Source organism: Numida meleagris, chromosome 1 (genome assembly GCF_002078875.1).
Source record: "Numida meleagris isolate 19003 breed g44 Domestic line chromosome 1, NumMel1.0, whole genome shotgun sequence".
Taxonomy (NCBI): Eukaryota; Metazoa; Chordata; class Aves; order Galliformes; family Numididae; genus Numida; species Numida meleagris.
Genome location: NC_034409.1, coordinates 130035785 through 130060279, shown reverse-complemented (window position 1 = coordinate 130060279; position 24495 = coordinate 130035785). Strand labels below are relative to the sequence as shown.

The window sequence follows — 24495 nt, the reverse complement described above, 5'->3', positions numbered from 1 at the left end:
TCAATACTATGAGAAAATATATTCTTATTGAAAACAATTGCAATTTTTCATTGACTCCACACCAAACCTGGCCTGTAATTCCCTTTCTGTGCCACTTTCCACAACTGATCATGGGAATAGCTGATAGACAAAGATACTTTCTCTAAGTTTATAATCACAACATTTGAATGCTTTTCCTTCTCATATATTCATAGAACTAACAATTTTTCTGTTACCATTTCTGAGCTGTGAATAAATGACACTGAGCAGAGAGCAGACAGAATTTTTTTTTTGAAAGCCAAAAAAGACAACTGAAGATAGTTCCTGGACTGGTGAGAGAGTAGAATGATTACTGGAAACACTCAAGAGCATCTCTCTAGAAGTGAATGCTTGTAGAAGAAAATACTCCCCAAAATGGTAGAAGGGAGAGTTAAGATTACTCTTGCAGCATGAGTGCCTTAATTTTCTGTTAAGTGCATTGAATTTACTGCTAGTCTTTTGCTATTCTGAGTAGCAGCCTTTCAGCCAGCTTATTCTGTAGTTGCACTGGACCAGTGGTTCTCAAATGGTGCCCTGTGAATCGCTGGGAATTGGCAGCACACTCACTGGTGATCCACAGAGAGCCCCTGAGCTGGCGGGTGCTGACTTCCCTCCAGGTCCCCATCCTCGTGTCTCCCTGATCAGCAACAGTGAGTGAAGAAGGCAGCCTGTGCCATTGGTGCCCACAGGCAAAGGAGTCTCTTTGCTGAGCTTCTTTTCACTCAGTGAAAGAGTTTGAGAACCCTGGTGTTGAGCATTTGAGTTGCTTATGTTTTGACTGTGTTGCTGCTCCTTAATCATGCATGTTGCCCCTCCATTTCTGTGCAGATTGCAGCCCCGCTCCGGAAGAATCTGCCCCAGGTATGTGCGTTCATGGCTTCTGCTTATTCTGAAAATTGCAAGTTTTTTTGTTCATAGTTAACAACGGAACAAGTGCTTTGCTGTTCAGGTTGACGGTTTTCAAATGGTAATGTTCTGCGATACCACGGATACCTAAACATATTGAGAAGTTATTTCCTATATAATTCAAGCGTATATCTGGTAACTTCTCAGGTATGGGAGAGCACTTGTTAGTAGTCACTTTGGTTTCTCCAAACCAAACTAATATAGGTGACAACGACTTTCCAAATAACACTAACGTCTATGGGAGTCTGATTTTTAATGACTTTTCAGTCATGTCCTTTCGTATGTGCAACTGAGCTCGCCTTTCTGAATGAGATCTCAAACAGAACATGGAGCAATCAGCAAGGCTGGTGGCAAATCTGTGTTGGGTGTATACAGCGAGCAGTACTAGGCACTGCAAATCTGATGTCTCAGAATACAGAATTTGGAAGACTTCCATCATGCTGTTAGTCATCTTTCCTCTATCCTTGTACTTCTGCACTCTTGTGTTACCTTTGCAAGGTCTCCCTCCTGGATGGCTGTAATCTCTTCCATTTGTGAGCAGGTTAATCTCAACTCAGTGGAGGCTCAGTCTTTGTCCCGTTACATTTTGGGCTCCTGGGTTTAGTGAAACGCGTGGAAAGTAAAGCCCCTGTGCGGGTAGGATTTGCATCTTCGGAGAGCCTAATGGTGTTCTTCCCTGCTCTCCACCCTGTTTCCTTATGTCACCAGGAAAGTGCTTTTAATGAATAAAATTCATCTTGCACAAAGTTGGAGTTGCTGGAGAATCTCTTTCGTTTTTGCAAACTATGAATGTGATGCATGAATGAATGTTGTTTTAGTTATTTTTAAGATTGGAGTCATTAAAAGCAGTGAGGTTACCCAGCTAGATACCCAAACTGCATCTTAAGCAGACGTGGCTGAGGTGGCAGTGCAGTGAAGCACTTAATTAGACATTTGTGTCTAATGTACAAAGCAGAACACCTAAAGCAGATAACAAGCTTCCTGTAGGTTTGTTCAGTGCCAGTCCTTAGACAGAGTAACTTCTTATCATGAAGCAGTAGCCTCTGATTAGGAAGTGGGATTTGTGTCCAAGATGTATTGACTTCTAGCTTAGGCTAGAACATTGTTTTAAATCTATAGCAACTCATTGTATCTTCACTGTCTCAGGCCCTTTGCCAAATCGTTCTCCGTCTGGATCTGCACAGTGAAGTCTATAAATAGTTTTTAAATGCTCTGGTCATCTCACAGAACATAAAAGCAGAGCTCAGAGTGGATTTCACATTAAAATTAGTGCTTCATGGTGTGTTAAGGTGCCATTGATTGATTGGATAGAAAATATTCTTTCAGTATTGAGGTTCTGTTAGGTAAATTATGAGTGGTAGACAGAAGAAGGATGGGAAGATCCAGGTGGACGCTTTCAACTTGATTTAAACTCTGTCAGTGAAATATTTCAGCCTCATTTGAACCTGTCATTCCTTTTATTCTTCTTTACTTTTAAGGACAACTGCCATTGATCAAACAGTTAAAAGCAGCACATGTGGCACGTCTGTGAAGCAGGTAGTGAAAAATATTTAGGATTTTGCTAACTGTCAAGGGGCTGTTTCTTTCATGCCCAATGTCTAAAGCCAAGAAGACACGTAGCACAGTAGATTTTTGCTTATTACCCTAGATGAGCTGTTGTATTCCATGTGAGTTTCAGGAGAAGAAAACATGTAAAGATTGCTTTATCTTCAGGCATGCTGGTGTACCACCAGTGTGCTTTGTGATTACCAGAGATAAACTTATCTTCCAAATGAGGTTCTGCCGGGCACACTGCAATCTCTACTGAGTTATAACTACATTTGTGTATGTATATCCATGCAGTGAAATACTGATGTGCTAGAAGATATTCTCAGTTCTTTCTGTCATTCTTACCCATTTATAGAAAAACTCTTAAATGTATTAAGAGAAATGCACTGTTACTATCATCTGTATTTTGCTTTTTGGTTATTTACAGGCCCATGTTAAGGCAGCAGTTTTATTTTGAGAGAAAAATACTTAATGGGATGTAAAAGAAAAGCTGTAATTCCATGGCTGTTCTTCTGATGTTCCTGGCTTTCTCTGTGGCAATGGAACAGAGACAAATAACTTCCCCTTTGTGAGGTTTATAGATTCTCTATCTACTACATGGAACAAAAGCAAAAAGGATACTTCTGTTAATCTTGTTAGTTAGGTTGCTCTTAGCCAACTTCCAAAGTTCTCTTTGTGGCTGATTATCAAAGAAACATTTATTGCTGCTAGCTCTTTAGTCCTGCATTTGAGTCAAAATCACAGACAGCTTCCATTCAGAGGCTTGAACTGACCCCATTCACATGGGCTTTGAGCTGCATGTTGCCATGACTGTACAGCCAGCCAGTCTGGGGTCACACATCTTCTGGTTGTGGTGCTTTTCAGCTAGAAAAACACATTGTCTTTCCCTGTAAAAAGAGAAGTCATCTTCTCCTTCAACATTCCATACATTAAAGAGAGTGAATTTTTCTGTTCTGTTTTCTCCTAAGATTGCAGAGAGAATGGATTTTGGTACAGATCTGACTAATATTTCATACAGTCCTGGAAGTGGATTTTAAAAATTGGTGAGACAAAAGATGAAGGAAGGAAAGAAAAGAAACTGAGCCTATGGGATATGTTAGGGCAGAGTGATCTCTTTAGGCAGAAAGAGTGGCACAGTGTTTGGGGTGCTAAAATAGGACTTCAGCAATCTAATTTCATTTCTTAGCTTCCTGTGTAGGACATTGAGTAGACGAATTTCTGGATGAAATCCATATGTTTCAGTGAAAGCCAAACTCCTAAATACCTCCAAGGGTCTGGCTAGCTCTCATCTAAGTCACTAGACATTGTGTTTCTTGCTAGCTTGATGTAGACCTTCAAAGCTACTCAGCAGACATGAATATGTGAAAAAATACCTTCACCTCTTTGCTTTTTGACTCCTGCAAATGAGAAAAAAGCACAGTCTTACCTGACTGAGGATGAATATTTTTAAGATGGCGAGGCATTGAATGATACACCCGGTTCCACAAAAAGTGGAGGTGTTTGGGAGAAATCTCATTCACAGAAATGGCTAAACAGATGTTCCCTGTGCATCTAGTTATACAGTTGGCTCCACTAGACTGTCAAGTGGACTCCAGTGGCTCCAATGTCTCCAGTGGAGTGTCTCTGTATGCACTGTGAAAGGGTGTGTTTGAATGTGTACAGTTATATGCACAAGTGTGTGCTGGTCTTTCTGTTAAGGCTTTCCAACTCAGCCATTGTATGACCTGTTCTGTGGCATGAACTGGGGAGCTATTACATGGTTGGGAAAGTCCTAACAGCCTCAGACAGTCAAATTCCCCATGTTTTCCTCATGCAATATCCACTCTGTATTACTTAAGTAATAACAAACAGGGAGTAACTGGCAAGCCAGAATGAAACGAGCGCTGCATGTGAATTATCGACAACTTTAACTTGCTACAGTAAGTTGCTCCTTAACGTAGATTTGTTTGAGATAAAGTACTTAAAGTGCTGTTAATTATTTCTTTTAACCAGGAGAATGGAGCGAAGCTCTTTATCCTTTGCTGACGACACTCACGGACTGCGTGGCCATGATGAGTGACAAGGCCAAGAAAGCCATGGTCTTCTTGTTAATGCAGGACAGCGCCCCAACGATAGGGCTGTGTCTGAGTCTTCAGTATCGCAGGGATGTTGTCTTCTGCCAAACTGTAAGCAAGCAAATGGCAGGGTTTGATTACAGTAGGATGTGCATTGGGTTTTTGTGAAATACAAAAGATGGCTTTTTTCAGAGTTTTACAGATTGACTGTCCTCTCAAGTTTAACGGTGTGATCTCCTCTCACAGACTGTGCTGTGCTCTTCTTATTGGTCACTTCACACATTCAACAGGATAGAAATTAAATGTTTCCTGGGATATACATTTCTGATTTCAAAACAAATTGTGCCAGAATTAGTGAAAATAGTTGTTGGTTTTCTTTATGCTGAAAATGAGTCCAGCATCACCCAGGGAGAGAAGCCCAGCCACATCAGGAGGAACAAGTGCTGAGGTTTCACAAGAAGTTCTGTTCCTGGGCCTGCTGAGGTCTCTTTTGACTCAACCATTGGCTAGCAGGTGTCTGCATTAAAAACCTTCCACACCCTTTCTGCCCACTGCACCTTTGTAGGGTGCATACTTCCCTGCGCAATTAGTATCCCTTTCCTTTATTTCGAACAGCTTATCTCTTGGATGTTGTTTGTTAGGGTCATTGTTGTCTCATAATGTAGTATTCCAAAGAGATACATGCAGAGAATTTTTTTCATGTACAAAACTTCATAATGCAACTGATTTTTTAATTTGATGCTTTGAATATGTTTACCCATCAGAAACAGAGCTTTAGTCTCATCCCTTCTGTTTAGTTCTGTAAGTCATACACCTGCGTACCTAGTATCTGGCAGGCAACTTGGAAATTCCTTTGTTGACAGAAAGACTGGAACTAGTCTGAGATTTTAATACTGATCTTAGTACTAGGTCAGCACTGGGGTCTTGTCCAGAATATCTCATAACTCTGAAGAGTTTTGAATCTTTTCATAATGCAAACACACACTGCATTTTTAAGCTTTTTAAAGATATGATTTTAAAAAATCATTTATTCATACTATCAAAATTCATAGTTTGGAACTAGTAGTGTCTCTTTTCCATCTGTATATTGTTGTATATTCTAATGGCAGTGGTCATGTCAAAAAAAGCAGATAGGTATAAGATCAATGGCATCTGCCATGGGAGAGCTTGTGAGATGAAGGCAATATGCTCTAAATCAGAGTGTTTTGAGTTTTGTTGGTTGGCTGTCTCTCTTCAGCTACAAGGAAAAAAAAAGTGACTTAAAGGCAAAGAGCACCAGTCTAACAGATTTTATGGCACCTCTGTCTTTCATGCTCTGTTGTTTCCTTTTGGGGCTGAAGAGCCTTTTGTTTTTGTGTTTTCTCTCCCACAGCTGACAGCTCTCATATGTGGTTTCATTATCAAGCTGAGGAACTGCCTGCACGATGATGGATTTCTAAGACAACTCTACACCATCGGCTTGCTGGCACAGTTTGAGAGCCTGCTGAGCACTTACGGTAAAAGCACAGGGCACGCAGGAGACAGGAGCTGTTGAATCACCAAATTCTGCTTTAAATTGGCTACAGCAGAGCATGAGTGTTCAGTACAGTCTACAGCTCAGCTACAGAATGTTTTCCAAAATTGAAATGCAAAACCAGATTACATTACTTCACTATCAACTCTAAATTCACTTTTAATTGAATTACTTCTGAAAACATACGGTGTACTTGCTGTGTGATATAATAAGGCTAAAGCTTTAAAAAATAAAAGCTCTCATTTTGATTTTTTTGTTTTTTCAATAAGATTGATTTTTATCTTTGCTTTTCCAAGAAGAGATTGAGTAAAATTGCAGTAAGTTGAGAGAAACTGTGCCTGAAATATGCCCTCTCAATTTTCTTCACCTCTCATAATCCTACAGTACAAAGTGAGAGACTGAAGGGAGAAGGGAAAGTCCTTCACTAGTACTGTTCTTGCATCAGAATACCCATCTGGTTGCCAGTTAGGGAGTACTTTGGTGAAGAAATCTGGAATGTGTTGTAGGATTCTGCAGTACAATGTGCCAAAACCAGTTTTTGGCACATGTCCATGACAATACAGAGAAATACTTACGAGCATCATCTAAATTGGAAAATCAGAGTACAGTCTACATGAAGGACAGTAGTCTGGACTGTGCTGGATAATTGGTGTTTTCTAACATTGCTAAACTCATAAAGCTGATTATGGTGTTGTCTGCAGTCTGTAGACCAAGGTGGGCTGGGCTGCCTTGCATCTTTGTCCACAGAACTTCTTCATGAGATGCATGACCTACAGCCTTAATCAAATAAATAAAGGGAAATTGCACATAACAAGTAATGATTACAATTCACTTTTTCCTCCGTGGTTTAGGCGAGGAGCTGGCAATGCTGGAGGACATGAGTTTGGGAATCATGGACTTGAGGAATGTAACCTTTAAAGTAACTCAGGCAACATCAAATACATCTACTGACATGCTGCCAGTCATCACTGGAAATCGGTGAGAAAAAGGGAGGAGAGCAGGAAGTGGGGTGGGACTGCAGAATGGAGAAGTGATGGTGCTGCACTTAAAATACAAGTGAATTATGAGCTTCTGTACTGTGCTGTTTTTTCCTCTCAGAACTTTAGAGAATTATTAGGAAGCTGACTAACTCGTTTTTTACCGGCTAATTTTACAGAGAATGAAGCTGAAAAGGAATATATGGCAAAGCTCAAACTACAACAATATTTTTGTGAATAAATATCATCTCAACCTATCCTTCCATAATCACAAGCCGGCATTATTCAATCTTCTCTTATACACTTACGCTGTTTGTAAATTTCAGACTGATTTTTGATGTTGATCTCCTTGTCTGAAATTCACTGGTGTTGCTAAGTTTGTCAGTGCTTTACCATATGCCATTGACCATTAGCATCAAGCAGCTGGTGGCTGCTGTGTATTTAGGATCGATTTCTTAACTACCAGGGACAAACTGAATTTAACTTACGGTTGCTTGCGAAATGTTAGAATGCTTCTCATTTTGGCCACTTGTCTAAAATGAGGTGTTTTCAGGTTTGAGCTTAAAGGCAATGTATGCGCTGGCTTCTGGCATGATGTTCTGTGCTCCTGCAATAGAGCTCTTGCCCAGAGGGAGCCAGTTCACAGGTAGGAATGAGTGAGTGGAAGGACAGAGGACTCACAGAAGTCAATGTTTTGATGTTTCTGTGTTTGAGTCTTTAGAATCTTTTAGTTTCAAATCTGATTTCTGGAGGAGGTAAGGCTTTCTTGATCAGTGTGGTGTAGCAAGCTCCACTGAAGCTTTGCTCAACTTTGTCCACATCTGAAGTACAGCTAGAACTCTTGAAAATAAGGATATGTAGTGGAATTTAATCAAATTCAGATTCACATGCACTGAAAAATGTGCTAGCTGAAGGAGGGCTGCAGTGCAATCATATGCATGACAGAATTTGCTGAGAACTTTGGGAATGGCTGAGAGCTGACAGAAAATCCCTCTCAAAGAAAATCTTTAGTTAAAACCTGCTGTCAGCCATAGGACACAAATCAGCAGAAAAAACAGTCTTCACTAGACTCAGGGCTGGTAGCATTGCTGTAGAGATTTTACCTTAGAATGAGAAGAAAAAAATCATGCTTATTTATTTTGGTGCAAATGATTGGAAGCTTTACATTTAGAAATGCAAACAGGCTTGTTACTTTCAGACACAGTGTGTGATTTGTACTTCTATCCAGCATAAATGTGGGACATGCCAATTTTGATTGCCCTATATACTTCTCAGAGCTCTTTTGCTATACTTGTATATGCTGTGCTCGAGAGTTATACTGGCAGTCTCTTGTGAGCAGAAAATTATCATAAGAAAGCTGAACTATAAGGGCTTGAACTTAAGGTCTTGCTGCTGGTAGATTAAAGCACAGCACTCAGGTTACAGTGACTTTTGTCTTTGCAACCTGTAACCTTTGTAACCGTATGTCAGCCTATAGCAGATGTCAAGTGGTATGCACTGATGTTATGGGTATTACCTCACATTTACCATGGTATACTGCACACACAGTGCTCTTTGCCATAGCTCAGTAGACCCAAGGTAACCTGCTGGCTTGTAGACCTGAGTCACGATGTTCTGTATCAGTGCCCTTGTTAGCTCCCCCTTTGGCTTATGCTCTGGTCGCTCCTGTCATTGCCACTGTCCTTCTGCTCTGAAATGTCAGCACTACTTACTGTGTCCAAAAACAAATCCTGCTCTGCATATGCATCATCACCAGTCTTTATCACTTTAAAATCAAATATACTTTACTCAAGATGGGGGCATGCCAAAATTTGGCTTTTTTTGTCCCCAAATAATGTTAGAGCAGCAATACTAATGAGAAGAGCAAAATCAGTTTTTGTCAAAAGATTGACATATCGTATTGAGATGCCCATGAGAAGGTAAAACTAATGTTGCAGGTTGTTGCTGGTTTTATTTGAAGTAGAAGAGCTTTTTGTGACTAGGAGCAAGCTGTAGCAGTTCTTTCAAGTCCTCAGTTTTGACTGATACTGATTTTCTCTAATAATTGGATTGCATTGTGGATGTTAGCCTTCTTTGCAGAAATAACATTCTCAGAATGATGCTTTTGAATCTTTGTCTGATATTTCTTTCTTTGTTCACAGTGATGGATTTAACGTGAGGATCCCTTTGCCAAGCGCCTTGTTTGATTTGCTGCCACGAGAGATTCAGAGTGGCATGTTACTGAGGGTTCAGCCTGTGCTCTTCAACGTGGGGATCAATGAGCAGCAAACCCTAGCGGAGAAGTAGGTATTCATTTCTGCAGCTCAACCTTGATGGCAGTTCAGCAGTCTCCTGTTCTGACGATAGAACGTCTCTGTGAAGTTACGCTGTTGCCTTGCTAACAGTAATTAATTTTCTCTTCCAATACACAAACAAGGGAACATCGAATGAGGCTGACAAACAAAAGGAGGTACTTCTTCATATGGCACGTAGCTGTGAAGGTCCTTACCTGGTGGCTTTGTTTCTAGTGCAGGTTTATGTTTCAGAAGAGGAAACATATTTAACACAGACCTCTGTGAGTGGTAGGTCACTAGAGGATGAGGTTACTCTGAGTATCATTGTGTATTTGCCCTGGTGGTTTAGCATTCTTCCCTAGACTTCCTCTTCTGGAGGAAAGCTATCAAAATCCAGGGTCTTGGGCTAGATGGACCTTTACTTTAATGTATTGTTGCATTACTTGTACAACACAACACTGCTCTTGTAATGCTGAAAAATGTAGCTGTGTAATAGCTTTTGTTAGGGAAACTGTTCTGGAAGAGCCACCAGAATTTCCTCAGTTATGGCTGTGTTTTTAAGGAGTATGTTGACAGTCGCTGCTTTAATGGAGTGCTCAGTGAAGTCAAGCATAGGCACATGGCAGCACCGGTGTGCTTTGTATGATGGTAGACAACTAGAAAACATCAGACTAAGCCATTCCAGCAGTTCTTGTTGTCCTCTGTTGCCTATAAAAGGAGCCCAAGTTGACTCCATAGTTGTAGATACCAATATGGTGTACGTTCGTATACATGTGTATGTGTATATATGTATGTACATACACATAAATATACGTATATAGTTAGGTGAGGTGAATCACAGCAGTGATGACTGTTTATCACTTTCACATTTTGTCACTCCTGGTTCCATATTTCTCATTCACGTCTGAAATCAGGGTTCTTGACCCTGTCTTCTGAAGCCATGGTTGTTATTTATGAACTAAACTAGTAAATCCAGTATTCCAAGACTGAGTTTTGGCAAAATTATTTACCATGTGGGTTTTTAGTTTTGAAAGCAGGGTCCAAAAGCCCAAGTATTATTTTCTAAAGTATTTTTCTTTCTGCCTTCCTTCCCACTTTTCCCTTCACACTTGTATATTCTTTTTCTGGAGTGAATCACTACAACTGTTTCCAGCTCTTTCCTGCTATGATTTACTCTGCATTTGGGTGTTAGGACTTTCTTGGGATGAATCTGTTTTCTTGTCATATTGCAGAGTGAAATTGTTTTGAAGAAAAGGAGAAAAATTACCTTAGGTTTAACTTCCTTCCCTTCTTCACCTTTTAAAGGTTCGGAGACACCTCGCTGCAGGAAGTAATAAACATGGAAAGCTTAGTGCGGTTAAATTCGTATTTTGAGCAATTCAAGGAAGTTTTGCCTGATGATTGTAAGTATGTGATAATTAATGGCAAATCTGGTTGAACTTTTCAGGCTGATTTTCTTGCTTATTTGCTTCAAGTTAGTTGTTTAAATGTTGTTATGCTGGTGTCAGTAACCTCCAATAAATGATGCAACTCAATTTTACTACAGAATAATCTTATTTTCATATGTAGGTAGAGTAGATTCAAGTGTTTCGAAGTTCAGTCTGAATAACTTTCCTTTTCTTAATTTTCTTTTGAGTCTTTTTCGAAGTGGCAGTATGTATTGTATAAACATACAGCCATGCAGTGAGATTGCTGCGAGGGGGTGGGGCATACATGTGACAGGTCATAGCAGCAGCACTTGTGTGTGCAGTTTTTGGTCATGTTCTCTTAATGACCTGTACAGAGAGCAACTGTCATGTTTTGGGAACCTCTTAGTCACATCCACTCTGCCTGTCCTTTGTGCATGTAATTGTCACATCTGCAGCCAGCGATGGAGAAGTCTAGCATCTGGAAGAGAGACAGTAGCTGCAAGCTTGAATGTTACTGGTAATATAGGGAATTTTTCTGCTTATTTTGTTGGGTTTTTTTTAGGAGACAGTGGCTTAAGTGCCCCCAGAAACTGTGAGAATTAATTGATTTATTATTATTAACACCAGGCATCTTGTGAACTAATTTCTTGTTCCCAAAATTGCACTTTTGTTGCAGAAATAGAGATGCAACAACATGCAGTGGGATGCTTAGAATGCTATTTGCTAAAGTAGATTATGGCTCTTTCAGGTGCCCTCCACTAGTTTTGATGAAGCTGAGAGCTCCCTCTTTCCAGTCACTCACAATTGAGCATAATAGTTTCTCCAAAGTTTTAGTTGCAGAATTTTAAGCTGTATTTTATTATATGGTAGTCTAATATCAGACTGTGTTGTAAACTTCAGAAGTTCATCAGTTTATGTTGATTTTTGTTCTACTTTTTTCCCTGTTCCTTTCTGTCCATAGTCTTCCTTATCTCATACCTTTATTTTAGTCTCTTCCCTCATTCCCAAACCTCAGATGTCGATGCAGTCATCTGTTAACTTTTGCTTTTTTCTGTAAACTGTTTTAAAATCCTACAGTATGTTTGCTATCCTGTCGTTTGTTCCTTTTTCTTGTTTTTTGAACTCTGTTTTGTCACTATACTTACTTTCCCTTATTTTTAAAGAGCACTGGTTTCATAACTTCAAGCTTCTCATTTGCTACCGCCACTCACTTCTCATAATGAGTTTTCCTTAAGTAACTTGAGGTTCTGAATAAAACTAGTGTTCAGTGTTGGACAGGTGGCATTAACATGCACCTTAACAGCAAAACAAAGCAAAATGGTTTCGTGTCTATCTGCTTTTTCTCCCTCACTCCAGCTACCTGTTGTAACCCTGCCACAAGAGACAAATGCCTCTGAGAGGGAAAATCTGCCCTCTGCCAAAATTTTATTCTGCTTCGCTGTTTTTTCTGAGTAAATGCAGACATACTGTACCTGGTTTTGCAGTCCAGCTTGGACAAACATTTTGTGGTTATAAACATTAAGAAAAAGTTTTGAGTAGAAGTGCGAAAAAAAATATTGAAGGTGTCCCAGCAGACGTGTTAGAGATGCTCTGTGAAAAGCTGAAACGTGGACAAACCTGGGACTGTGCTTGTCCAAGCTTGTCTGAGAGTACATTTTGTGCCTCCTCTGTGGTGATGTTTAGGATGTACAAAGTGCAAAATACTTTGTCATGAGCCCTTGTCAAGAGAGAATAACATTTTCTTTGGCTGTAAAACAGGTGGTATTATGACCAGCAGTAGTGTAGCCTGTGTAATATAGGCAACAGGAAAAAAACATCCAAACAGATCCTTATAGGGGACAGGAGGCATAGTGACGTATCTGCTGGCAGCTTGCAGAAGGTGTTCCCTTCCTGATCAATATGTAAGGAAAAATGTTCCCTGATCCACTGACGTTTTTTTTTTCTTCTGAAAATGTGTGCCATGAATTCTGAGCACCGCAGAATTTCCAAGAAGTCAGTTACTGTTTAGTTGTTCCCTTTGATCTCCTTGTCTCTAGACATACCTGGGGTGGTGGCCTTCACCCTCTTTTTGTTTACAGACATCAGGGTGCGTTTCTTGTAGCTGAACATTGCCCAGACCGCAAATTCAAAATTGCAGATGTGAGCAGAATATAAAATGGTATCTAAAGAATTTCTGTGGAGACATACGTGATGTCCTGTCGCCTCTGAGGGGGGCACTTACACGTTTCTGTACAGCTCTCGGCAGCACGTCAAAGCAAGTACATCTGGGAGACACAAAACAAGATCCTACACCAATCTTATTCCCTTTGCTCCTTCCATTACTGCATTGTTATATCACATTCTGAACCCCTGAAATTTTAAATGACATGAACATATATTTCCTGTAGAGTTTTACTGAACTTGAATTTGTTTTTTGATGGTATTGTGTAATTGAGAATTGAGTTAGTTGTGAGCTTTGATAGTTTCAAGAAAACGTGACTGTATTTCCAGTGGGCATATAGGAACACTTTTCATGCAACTGATCTTTGTGAAAGTGTTGAGTACAGCTAAAAAAAAAAGAGGACTTGGTTTTTTTTTTTTGCATTGTAGGTCTACCTCGATCTCGTAGTCAGACGTGCCTGCCTGAACTGTTAAGGTTTCTGGGACAAAATGTACATGCGAGGAAAAATAAGAATGTTGATATCCTTTGGCAAGCTGCTGAGGTATTTAGTAATTCGAGCATTTCTGTACAGTTCCGTTGATTTTCTGTATACGTGCATATTTTCCCCTTTTTTATTACTGATATATTCAGATTTCTTCATTTGCGTCTGTTAGCTTGGAAACGCTGTCAGGTTGAACCTCCTCTGGTATTCAGCCACAGGAAAGTAAAGAAAAGGATTTTTTTGCACAACAGTATTTTCCCTACAACTCAAGTAACAAAATACTGCTGTACCACAGATGGCAATTTTTGTGACATCAGAGTCCTCGGAAGATTTATATCTTTCTAAAGAGGAGAAACGCATGTGTTCTCTGGGAGAAGTTTGTGTGAGGAAAGAATGATCGATTGTATATCCCATTTCTAGATATGCCGCAGACTAAACGGTGTTCGGTTTACAAGCTGTAAAAGTGCCAAGGATAGGACTGCTATGTCGGTCACCCTAGAGCAGTGTTTGATCCTACAGCACGAACATGGAATGGCTCCACAGGTCTTCACCCAGGCTCTGGAGTGTATGAGGAGGTAAGAGTTTTACTGTGTCATGTAGTCCTAAATAAGGAACCATGCAAACTGCAGAGGAGCAGTGGTCTCTGTTTCTATTGAAAGAAACAAACAGTAAAAGAAAGCCAAAATACTGCAAAACTGGTTGCTAGGATTCATCCCTTGCTTGCACGTATGAGGAATTTTCATTGGTGAAGCTGGTCCTTAGCGGGTTTGCATCAGGTGAGTTTTAGTTTTCAGTAGTGAATTGGAAGTTTTCAGAGAAGCAAATGAAAACAAGTTTTCAATTAATGCTGAGCTTACAGAACAGGAAACTGGTGCTTCTTTGAAAGTTGTTTGATGATGAGGTTGCTGCTGTCGTAGCACTGGGTTTCTTCATTCTAGATCAGGCATCAGCCATCTCTGATTTCTCAGAGATGTGTATTGTTCTTTGAAACAGACTCCTGCAGTTTGCACTGGTTTGACACGTGTATTCTTCAGCAGTGAAACACTTTGCTCACCGGGCAAAACGTCAGTATGAGTGTTTCACAGTGCAGCAATCAAATTTCATCACAGCGTGTCAGTGTGCTGTTGTCATAGCGATATAATGATGTTCTGTATTCTGAAGCAGCAGAGATGTTTGCAGAATTCAATACTGTACTAAAACAATCTGTTTACTGTTGTTCAATGCCTTGTTTCAAGCACTGCTGGAAAACTCCGTAACTCACATACCAAAAGAAAGGATAAGAAATCTAGCTTTAGTCTTTATCAATGTAGTTCAACAATGCTGTTCAGTCCTGTTTTTCAACATTCACTCTTACTGAATGTACTGTACTGTGTGTCTTCTCACCAAATTCTCTAGAGTGTTCAATTCTCTTATCCTTTCTGTATGTTTTTGCTGTTTGACCCTTTCTTACTCTTTGGGTACTTAGAAGGAAAATGTCTCATATAATAGCACTCACAGCCTCTTACACTAAAAACTTGTTTTTCACTTCGATGTCTAACTGGATGTCTTTTTATTTTCACTTTTTGCTGGACTGCTACAAAATTTATGCAGTATATGAAAACTGTGCATCCGGAGATGTTAAAACTTGACATTTGAAGTAAAGACAGCTCAAAATAGTTTGTGAGGGAGAAGTCATTGACTTAAAAACAGAGCTAAGTGACTCTCAAATACCTTATTATTTAAACTGTGCATCCTGTTGATGTAGACATCTGAAAGAAAAAAGCTTGGTTGCGTAGTTTTAACAAAGTCATTTATTTATTAAGAATAAAAAATGAAGAAGTATTATACTAGGGATCTTGCTGTTTTCTTTACGTTAATTAACAAGTTAATATTTTTAATGCAGTCAGGGTCACAGTAGAGACAGAGATTAATAACAACATTGCTTTGGGCCTCTATACCATCAGTTTAATTTAATACCGTATCAGATAAAGCACTGACATGGGAAAAACATTGCTTTATGTTGACCTACATTGGGTCTTGAAAGTGGGCCAGTTTAATCAAAACCTTTAGCTAGCATGTTCCAGCAACATCAGGAGTTTGCTCTAACAAGTGAAAGTTGTGGCTTGCTCTTCTTTTGTTTAATTGTTGACTAAGAGGGATTGTGCAGAACAAATGCTGACTAATCCTGATGGAATACTAAGACGAGATGGGTTTTCATCAAGCCCATATTTCTTCCTTCCTCTCATCTCATTGGTTTTTAGGGTTGTTTGTTTGTTTAAATATAATCTCCAACTCTGTTTGAGAACAATGGCACAGAAATAAAAAAGCTTAAATAGAGAGATAGATTTATGGAACAAATATCATAGAATATTGAAAGTTGGAAGGAACCGACAAGGATCACTGAGTCCAACTCTTGGCTCAATATATACAAGCCCAACTCCACCCAAAGCCATTTTGACCTGGACAGGATGACCTGACCTAGACGCCATATGTAGGAGATGAAAGAGTTGCAGATTACTTCTGGAGCGTTGAAAAAACCATCTTTTTTTCTTTTAACCTGGACCTTATTTGAAGTATTTAGTTGTACTAAAAAAGTAAGGCTTGGTTCAATCTTGAATACAAACGTTTCAAGAGATTGCACAGGAGTTGTGTTTTACTTTTGATAAAACATATTTTCAGTTGGGCAAAGGTACAGAACCATTGCTGAACCTTGGGGAATATCCATAGCACTGCTTTCTTATTATTCTTTTAAACATACTGTCGATGCATCAGGTGCATAAAGTTTTCCGTGGCACCGTGGGAACTCTGAGGACTGATTCTGTAATCTAAAAACAGAATTGGACATGAAGAAATGAATTCCACAATAGGCCTGTGCTCAAAGCAATGTAGGCATTAGGGGCATAGAGAGATGGGCTATGCAGCATCTTCTGTTCACATGTGTACATTGAGGCACTTCAGAAACATGCATTTTGAAAAGTGTATCGATACACGCTTGAATTCATTTTGAAGCAGAAAAACAAGTGGGTGGTTTGGGTTGTTTGGGTTGTTTTTTTTTTAGTTTATATATTGAGCACGTAGTTAAGAGGTTAAAGTATTTCATGCAGCTCATGTGGAAAGATGTTTGAAAGGGTCAAATACTACAATGGTTATTCATGTTCAGCTTGCTTTTCAGAGCTCCACTTTTTTGCAGCATGCAGAAGCATGGCAGAGCTGCATGGGATATCGCTTGGTAATCTGAAAGAATGAACATGGAAAACCATTAATGTTCAACCTACATGTGTTTATTTTCAGTAGACTACAGTACTTCTTTCTTATTTTTCTCTTTTATTCTCTTTCCCTCTCCTTTTATCTGTAATTGTGCTGATACATATTTTTGAGATGTTTTCCCCGTTTTTCTTTACTTCATATTCTGGTTTTGTTGTGGCTTCTTCCGTGTTTTTTTTCATCTTCTTGACCACCTTGCGTTCCATCTCTTTTTACGCATTCATTTGCATGTCCATCTTCTTTTCTATTTTATTTTCCCTCCTCCCAACCTTCTTCCTTTTCACAGCATTGGAACACGGGAGGTAGTCACCCAGAAGAACTTGAGTGGCTTGGTGCCCATCCGAGATTTCAGACTAGATCCCAGCCTTCTCTACTCTATTCCTTTACTAGCTCTCAGCCCCAATTTACTGATTGTGTGGCTGTTTCTGAGCATAGCGTACCTGGTGGCCAGATTACGTTGCAAGTGAAGATAAGGTTAAAATAAAAACAAAAACAAAAAAAAATTGCTTGAATGTGTATTGCCACTTGGTACCTGCTGGACAAAAGAATGTGTCATAACATTGTCTGCCAAGAACTATTATTATGCCTTACAATTTTACGTTTCTATTGTACTAAACTGTAAATATACATCAAATTATTTTATCAAGAAGAATTGTATTGAAACTTTAAATTACTGTTCTGCTTTCAGTGCTTGTAACATAGTCTGACATTTGGCCTGTTACCTCGTTACTTTAGCCGGCCTGAAGATCTCTTACCAAATATAGTTTTGTGTTACTTGTTTCATGTATTCCAGAGAAAGGAACTCTGAAAAGAATTTGTATCTTTTGTATATTCAGGGTGTATGCTAATCTTGCCTTTCATTTTTACAAGCTATGAAGAGAAAAATAAAAAATAGGGTGGGGTTTATAAGAAATTATAAGAAATTTATTTAAAGAAAGAAACAAATTTGTACCTTTATTTCAAAGCATATTATCCAAATTATTATTAAACAGTTTGTAGAACCATAGTCTTGTTCCTTTCTCATGGTTACGTATGTTCCAGTAGACTAGTGTACCCACTAAAAAAAACAACTTGCAGTGTGCTGCATGCAGGATTATTTCATTATATTTGTAGATCTGCATTTTGTAATATATTAAAGACAAAGAGATAATGACTTGTGGTTAGGGAGAGTATGTAATTGGCAGAGCCTGCTAATGATCCACTGTCTGTTTCAGGTGCTTTGTTCTATAACTTATTCTGAAACAGGGTCATTATCATCATATTGAAGTTAGTCTACAATATTTCAGGCAAGGAAAGGAAGGTATTAATTAGCTCAGTTATTTAGGTGGGCTTGAGGTTTTCCATTAGGCTTTGTGTTAATGACGCTAGACTAAATATTACTGTTATTTCCATTTTGAAGTGTTGGACAGCTTTAATAAATTGTGATGATGATAGACAGTGACTTGGAGGTAAATGAGTGATGGTAAGAACATTCATTTAAATGGTGATACTAAAGGAATTTACCTAGTTTAGTCACACAGAATGATTGTGGAAGAAATTCGGACACCATTTGTATCTAACATCAAACTGGGATAGGCCTGGTCAAAATGGTGGATTCTGTTGATGTAGTGGTCTGGAAGAGCTTGTCAATAGCAATAGTTCATTAAAAAACTAACCTCATTTAACATAGTTTGCTAAATTCGTAAAGGGATTTAGTTTGCTTGGTGCCTAAGATGACAGAATGTTGGGCTTGATGACCAAGGAGAACTCCGCTAGTACTGTGATTTCTGATTTCTACTATTATTAACTTGCTCAGAAAACATAGATAGCTATGGCTTATATTATCAATTTTAATGTATTTTGAAAGCTCCTGAAAAAGGTACGCTTAAAAAAAAAAAAAAAAAAAAAAAAGGAAAGGAAAAGAAAAAAGTGTAGTTAAAAAAAAAATAGGGTAAAATCCTGAATTTGGTAAATATTCTAACTAAATAAAGTACATGGTTATAGTTGTGTCTTCGTGAAAGAAGGCTGTACAGTACACTATCACCTGGTATTTTTCTCACTATTCTTCCAATTTTGTTTTTAAAAGAAAAAAAAAAAGCCCACAGACAAGCATATGTGTATATTTAAGCATTTATCCTATTTATTTTGACTTGTAATGAATTTCAGCAAAGCCTTACTGCTGATGACTTTTAAAATCATGGCGTGATATGGTACTGGACATTTCCACATCCTGTGCTGCTGTCCAGTACCACTGCATCTCAATACAAATAATTTCTTCTTTCTGATTAAGATTGACTTGTTCGCTATGAGGACCAAAATTCCCTTTTTACACAGTGAAGGATGATTAGGTTCACTGTGGCCTTGTTGATGAGTGTCTTGGGTTCAGTCTACCAAGATGTAAAATTCACTTTAGTAGGGGCACCTCCACTGAACTCCCTGATGTTAGTATGTCTGTTATAAATGCAGTATGAAGCTTTGCTCGTGACGGTTGTTGGCAAGATTCGGCGTGCAATAAGACCACCTTTAAATTAATTTACAGTGAGACCTTTTGACAACGAGATGGGTTTTTCTTACCCTTTGCTAGGGGAAAGTTTTCATTTTTTCTCCTTTAGCTCACTCTGTGCTTTCATCCTGGGATTCAGTTTTAAAATGATGCAGTGCGTTCTGCCCGTGTGCCTCCAGAAGCTCCGTGGCACATGGAAATAGGTGGAATACATCTTTGTCACCATGCCTATGGGCCACCTGTGCCACAGAGGGACGTTGGGTAATATAGGCAGTGGAATGAGTTAATGAGCAGAATTATTCACTTCCAATTGAAAATTCTCAGTTGGCATCCCATATTTTTAATTCAAATTTGATGTTTTTATTACTACTGTGAAACGTATTTCCTGCTAATCCTTGATGGATCTATTTGCAGCAGTCTTTGGGGGATCTGTAATACACAAAACAGTGTCATAGAAACAGTGTCACAGTAGTCACAGAATATACTGAGAGACAGACTTCAAACATGAGCTGTTTCCTGCAATGAAAACGTTCAGTGCTTTATGAAGTTAAACTAGGTGGTACGTAAGTAGCGGAGCTGCAGTCTGTGTGATTACCCAAAATTAGAGGAACAGTGAGATCAGCAACAGCAGAGAGCTTTCAAACTGGAGCAGAATCCAAACCCTCCTTGTGAGTCCGATTGCCTCTGTTTATCTGGTACCTGCTGCAGCCACCTCCAGGACAGGAATAACGGGACGTTCCCACCGTAAGATTGTGTACTGTACACTTTGCCATGAACTTTTACTATTAAATCAGTGTTTAGGTTTCCGTTCTCTATCAGAACGCGTTCTCATGTGAGCCTAAATTGATTTCTAACATATTTAAAATAACAGTGCTTCCTCTTTGTATGTCTAGTTTGGATTTGAAGTAGCTTTGCAATCGTAAAGAAGCCTTATAACTGGAACCATTTTTTTATTGTAGCACAGAACCTCTTTGTAATGTGAGGCAGTTGCACCAAAGCATTGGGTAGAAGTTGGACTCCCAAATTCTGCACAGCTTTGTTCCATTGGGGTGTTGGCTGTCAACGCAGCCAATACAAGGCTGCTATTTCCTGGTTGGTTGTTTTTCAGAGTGTGTTGGTTTTCAAGTTAATTTATGCACGCAAAGATAACTGGAAAGCCATTATTTTTGTATCAGCTCTAGTCTTGAAGTAAATTCTGATAACACTGACATACGGGGAACAATAAAATAAAGCTCCTACTGAGAGGTGGACGGTATTTCTTTTTCAAGATAATATACTAATGAATTAGCAGAACTGCTTTTAAGCAATCTTTTGGGATCCCTTGTGCAATGAAGCGGCACGTGAGTGCCACGACAGCGTACCCTGAAATACATGAAACCTTCCTAAAAGAACTTTCTCAGTAGATGCACTGCTGCTTTTTAGAAATGCAAAACTAGCAATCAGACATAGCATGCGTCCATTCTGTGTGCTTCTTACTAGCATTGTATGAGGAGTCATCATTTTTAATATTTGCAGTCGCAAATTAATTAAGCGCTCATTAAATATAACCAACTTTTTGTTAATGCTATAAGATAACCAGTTCATTTCATCTTAGTTTAAGTCTTTTTTTTTTTTTTTCCGTTTTACTGCTGTCATTTTTTTGTGCTTGTTTTTTTTCCCCAGCGAGGGTTGTCGGCGAGAAAATACAATGAAGAATGTTGGATGTCGCAAGTATGCATTTAATTCCCTGCAACTGAAGGCTTTCCCAAAGTATTACAGGCCTCCAGAAGGAACTTATGGAAAAGTTGAAACATAAGCATCTTATGTCCTTTAATTGCTGTTCCATTAAGACGTGTGGCTGCACTCTAGACTAATACATGATTTTGTCATCCAGACCAGACCAATAACCTTTTTGTACGTTTCACTAGGTTATACGGAGCATGTTACTTACCGAATCGGAGTCTGTAGTAACAGTTATTCTGACACCTTAGCTTGAGAATAGTGTGATGACTCTGCCCATTTAAATAGCCTTCAGTGTATGTAAGATGAGCAGATATTGTACTACTTAATAATTACTTCCATGCATATAGCTGGGTACCTCCTGGATGGGCAAGGACTTTGCGAATGGCGTTGAGGCAGCTGTTTCACGTAACATCTTTCAGTACTGAGTTGACTTCAGACTGAGCTTTTCATAACTTTTTCAAACTGAGAGTAAAACTCAGCCGTTGTAAATAAAAAGGGACTGGACCGTAGGCAGTCTCCTAACAGTAGAATGCATTATTGCAATCAAGAAACAGATGTTCAACTTCTAAAAATAATCAGCACAATAACAGCCAGGAGTATAAATTGTTGCACTGTATATAGGACGCCATCTTGAAATACGAAAAGAATAATAAAAAGGCCAGGTATATGAGGTCTAGTTTGTAGTCCTGTCCAAATAAAGACAAATAACGATCGTTTTTGGCACAAAAGGACTTGGGCAAATGTTAACCAATTTTAAAAAGCATTTCAAAACGTAATGATGTTAGTCAATTAATGACAGCGACAGTTCTCCCAGCCCTTCCCCACTATGACGTGTTCACTGTGTTCCATGGTAGCGTATATCAATTAATGTGTTCCTTTATCCATGGCTTTTTATATTGCTTCTGGATTGAAAGCATTAGGATGTCAGGGCATTGCATTTTTTTAATTGGTGTTTGGTTTTTATCAGTATCTGTCAACTCAAAAATGCCTGAAGTACCCAGCATCCCCCTTACTCCCTAACAAAAATTTTACATTTGTTAAGTTTTGCATTTTACCTTACTAAATTTTCAGAATTATGCATGGGCAGTATGACTATTTTCAAAGTATTCCTGGAGAAGGTAGCAGTGTCTCATTTTGCTGGAACGTAACTCATGTGCTAATGCTTGAGAACCTCAGGTGTGTTCTAGCTTAAGGCTAAGGTTTGATAGTCAATCAAACAGTTCGATAGCGTTTGATAAAGGCTCAGTACATCTCCATGGAAATCATCTCCCAAAGGATGCCTTTGAAGATAGGATACGTTCTTAAAAAGCAGCTAAACGTTAAGTTCCAAATCTTAGCAGGATTAAATCATTCCTAACTAGCTTCATTCAGCCCACTGTGCCCTACCCCTCTTGTTTCCGAGGGCTGTGAGCTGTAGAATAGAAAAGCTGGTCATTTGTTCTTGTGAGAGTAGCAACAGCCAGGTAAGTATATGGCTGTCTTCTGGTTTCTTTCTCCCTCTCACTGATGTTTGTCTGTGCTGTCACTGCTCTATCAGTCATGTTCATTCTGCTCCCATGTAGGTGTGGGGGTTTTAAGTCCAGCAGTTTTTGCATTTTGCTTTTTGCAGTCTGACACTGAGCAGCATGTCACAAAACCAGTGAAGAGAGTTCTGCTGAACCAGGTTGTCACCGTTATTGCAGTCATTCTAGGAGGAAAAAAAAAATGCTGTGCAAATTCAATGCGTTTGTAGTTCCTTTCCCAGTACTAAGCTCATCTTCTGTAGTAGGACAGTCCCTTGGAGAACTGCAAACCTTGTCCTCCAATTAAAAATTGTTGGTTTTTGTTCTTTTTTTTTTTTAATATGTAAACAAGTATTTGGTGAAAACCATTGCAGTGAGATTTCTTTAGACATTATTCTCTTAGTTCTGCTCAACCTTCAGTCTCTGGTCCGTTATTAAATGCTACATTTATTTTTGTATACACGATAGTCTTGATATCCCTTAGTTTTTATGAGTTGATAATTTTATTTTGTCTATTTCAAACAGAGTTAATATTTTAAGTCCTATATCGTTACACTAGAAGTCTTCTTCCAGTGTTCAGCTCCAGAAGAAAGCAGCAAGAGGTCTGTCGCTGCAATTAGCAGAGCCGCTCTCTTAGGTGGTGGCCCACAGTCTTTAGATCTACTCTGAGAGCTTAGTGATCCTTGGTTTATTTTGTATACCAATGCAGTCAGATGTTCCTGAATTTTCTGTACGCGTGGTTTTTGCTCACCCTTTTAAAGCGGTGGAATACCAATCTCAAGCATTGCGTTACTTTGTTTAAAATATTCTGGTTTTAGGGTACTTCCGTGTAGGACGTGATTGTCCGGCTGACACGTGATACGTGCAGCGGTGTCAGTACCTGCACGCCAGCGGCTTGTTGTAAGGGGCGTAACGAGCAGGGAGATCCTGAGCAGTTAATCTAAAAAGAAAAACTGTGAAACTTGAAATCCACATAGGACACTTCACAAGGGTGAAGTAAGCTTTTCTGTTGCACAGGAGAGACAAACTTAAGGATTACTGTAAAATGAAGTTCTGTCTAATGTTCTTTTTTTGAGTACCTTTTTTAAATTATAAAACATACAAGGGTAAAAAGACAAAAAAAAAAAAAAAAAACAACTTGCCGAGTATGTTCTGTGTATGTTCCGTGAAAGTATTTACAGCACAGTTGCCTTTTGTTTCATTTATACATGTAAAATGATTGTATAATACGACACTGTTTTGTCCCAACACAATTGTATTTGCCAAGCTTCGTGCATCGAAATATTTTTATTTATTTGTTTTTGGGCAGTATTAATATATCATAAACATATGGCTACTGTTTTATATATCCTAGTTCATCCAATCCATGTATGCTGTACATGTGCTAGTCTTTAGGATGAAAACCAATAAAGAACTGACAGTACCAAGAGGTGGCTGACTTCTGTTGCTTTCTTGAGTAAACTAATCAGCACTTTCAGGTTGCTCAGCTTGGCATGCTTTGTCTGCTCTTCAGTCAGCTCGTGCCTACAGCAGTGTTGGTAGTTACGTTGCTGGGAGAGGTTGATCCACAAAGCACCCGGCCTATGTGCAGCTGTGCTGTGCGACCACTAATGCGACCACTGTGATTACAAAGTGACATCTTCAGATGCTGCCGAGCATGAAATGCGAGGTGATGCCCAAGTGAAAGGGCTATTTATACACGTAAAAACAATTGGTTTCTTTTTTGTGGGAGAAAGATCCCTTTAATATACGTGTTGGATATTTGTCTGGCCTCTTTCTGCAGGTGCATGCACTACACAAATGACCATACGCCGCCTCAAGACTGCATATTGTGCTCAGAGGTAATTCTCTGCCCAGCAGCCGGTGCACAAAAAATTCAGGTGCTACGTGTTTTAAATCACGTTCGGTAACCTTACAGGCGTAATGTTTGATGATTTGAAGCCACCAGCCCCAAATCCCCCCAGGAGCTGCGTGAGAGGGAGAAACGCGGCATCCTCCCGTCCGGGTTAGTTGCTAGCTGCTGGAAAAGCAGAAGACTGCTCTGAGTTCTGAAGAAAGTATCGTTATTTTCCTTGCGGTCATCAGCGGAAATAACTAAACCTGCCTTGTGCTTGCTCTGAGGTCTTAGTGCTTGTATATGGTTGTGCACCCCTGCACCGATACCGCGTCAGTTAGAACGCACCAAGTTACGTTCCCAGTCAGCTTC

At 39.3% G+C, this 24495-nt stretch overlaps 1 protein-coding gene across 27 annotated transcripts in view; it reads left to right on the top strand.

The window, feature by feature from the left end:
• Positions 1–23718, top strand: part of INPP4A (inositol polyphosphate-4-phosphatase type I A) — a 119997-nt gene extending 96279 nt beyond the window's left edge. For 12 of the 27 annotated variants that reach the window (XM_021412790.1, XM_021412654.1, XM_021412784.1 and 9 more), the window contains 9 exons: positions 847–879; positions 4465–4637; positions 5899–6022; positions 6891–7017; positions 9158–9298; positions 10595–10692; positions 13288–13400; positions 13761–13915; positions 16870–17050. In XM_021412790.1, the coding sequence (XP_021268465.1) occupies positions 847–879; positions 4465–4637; positions 5899–6022; positions 6891–7017; positions 9158–9298; positions 10595–10692; positions 13288–13400; positions 13761–13915; positions 16870–17050 (1145 nt within the window). Of the gene's footprint in view, positions 1–846; positions 880–4464; positions 4638–5898; positions 6023–6890; positions 7018–9157; positions 9299–10594; positions 10693–13287; positions 13401–13760; positions 13916–16869; positions 18474–20727 lie in introns of those variants that run through there. The other 15 variants (XM_021412708.1, XM_021412699.1, XM_021412744.1 and 12 more) reach the window with 5 other exon arrangements.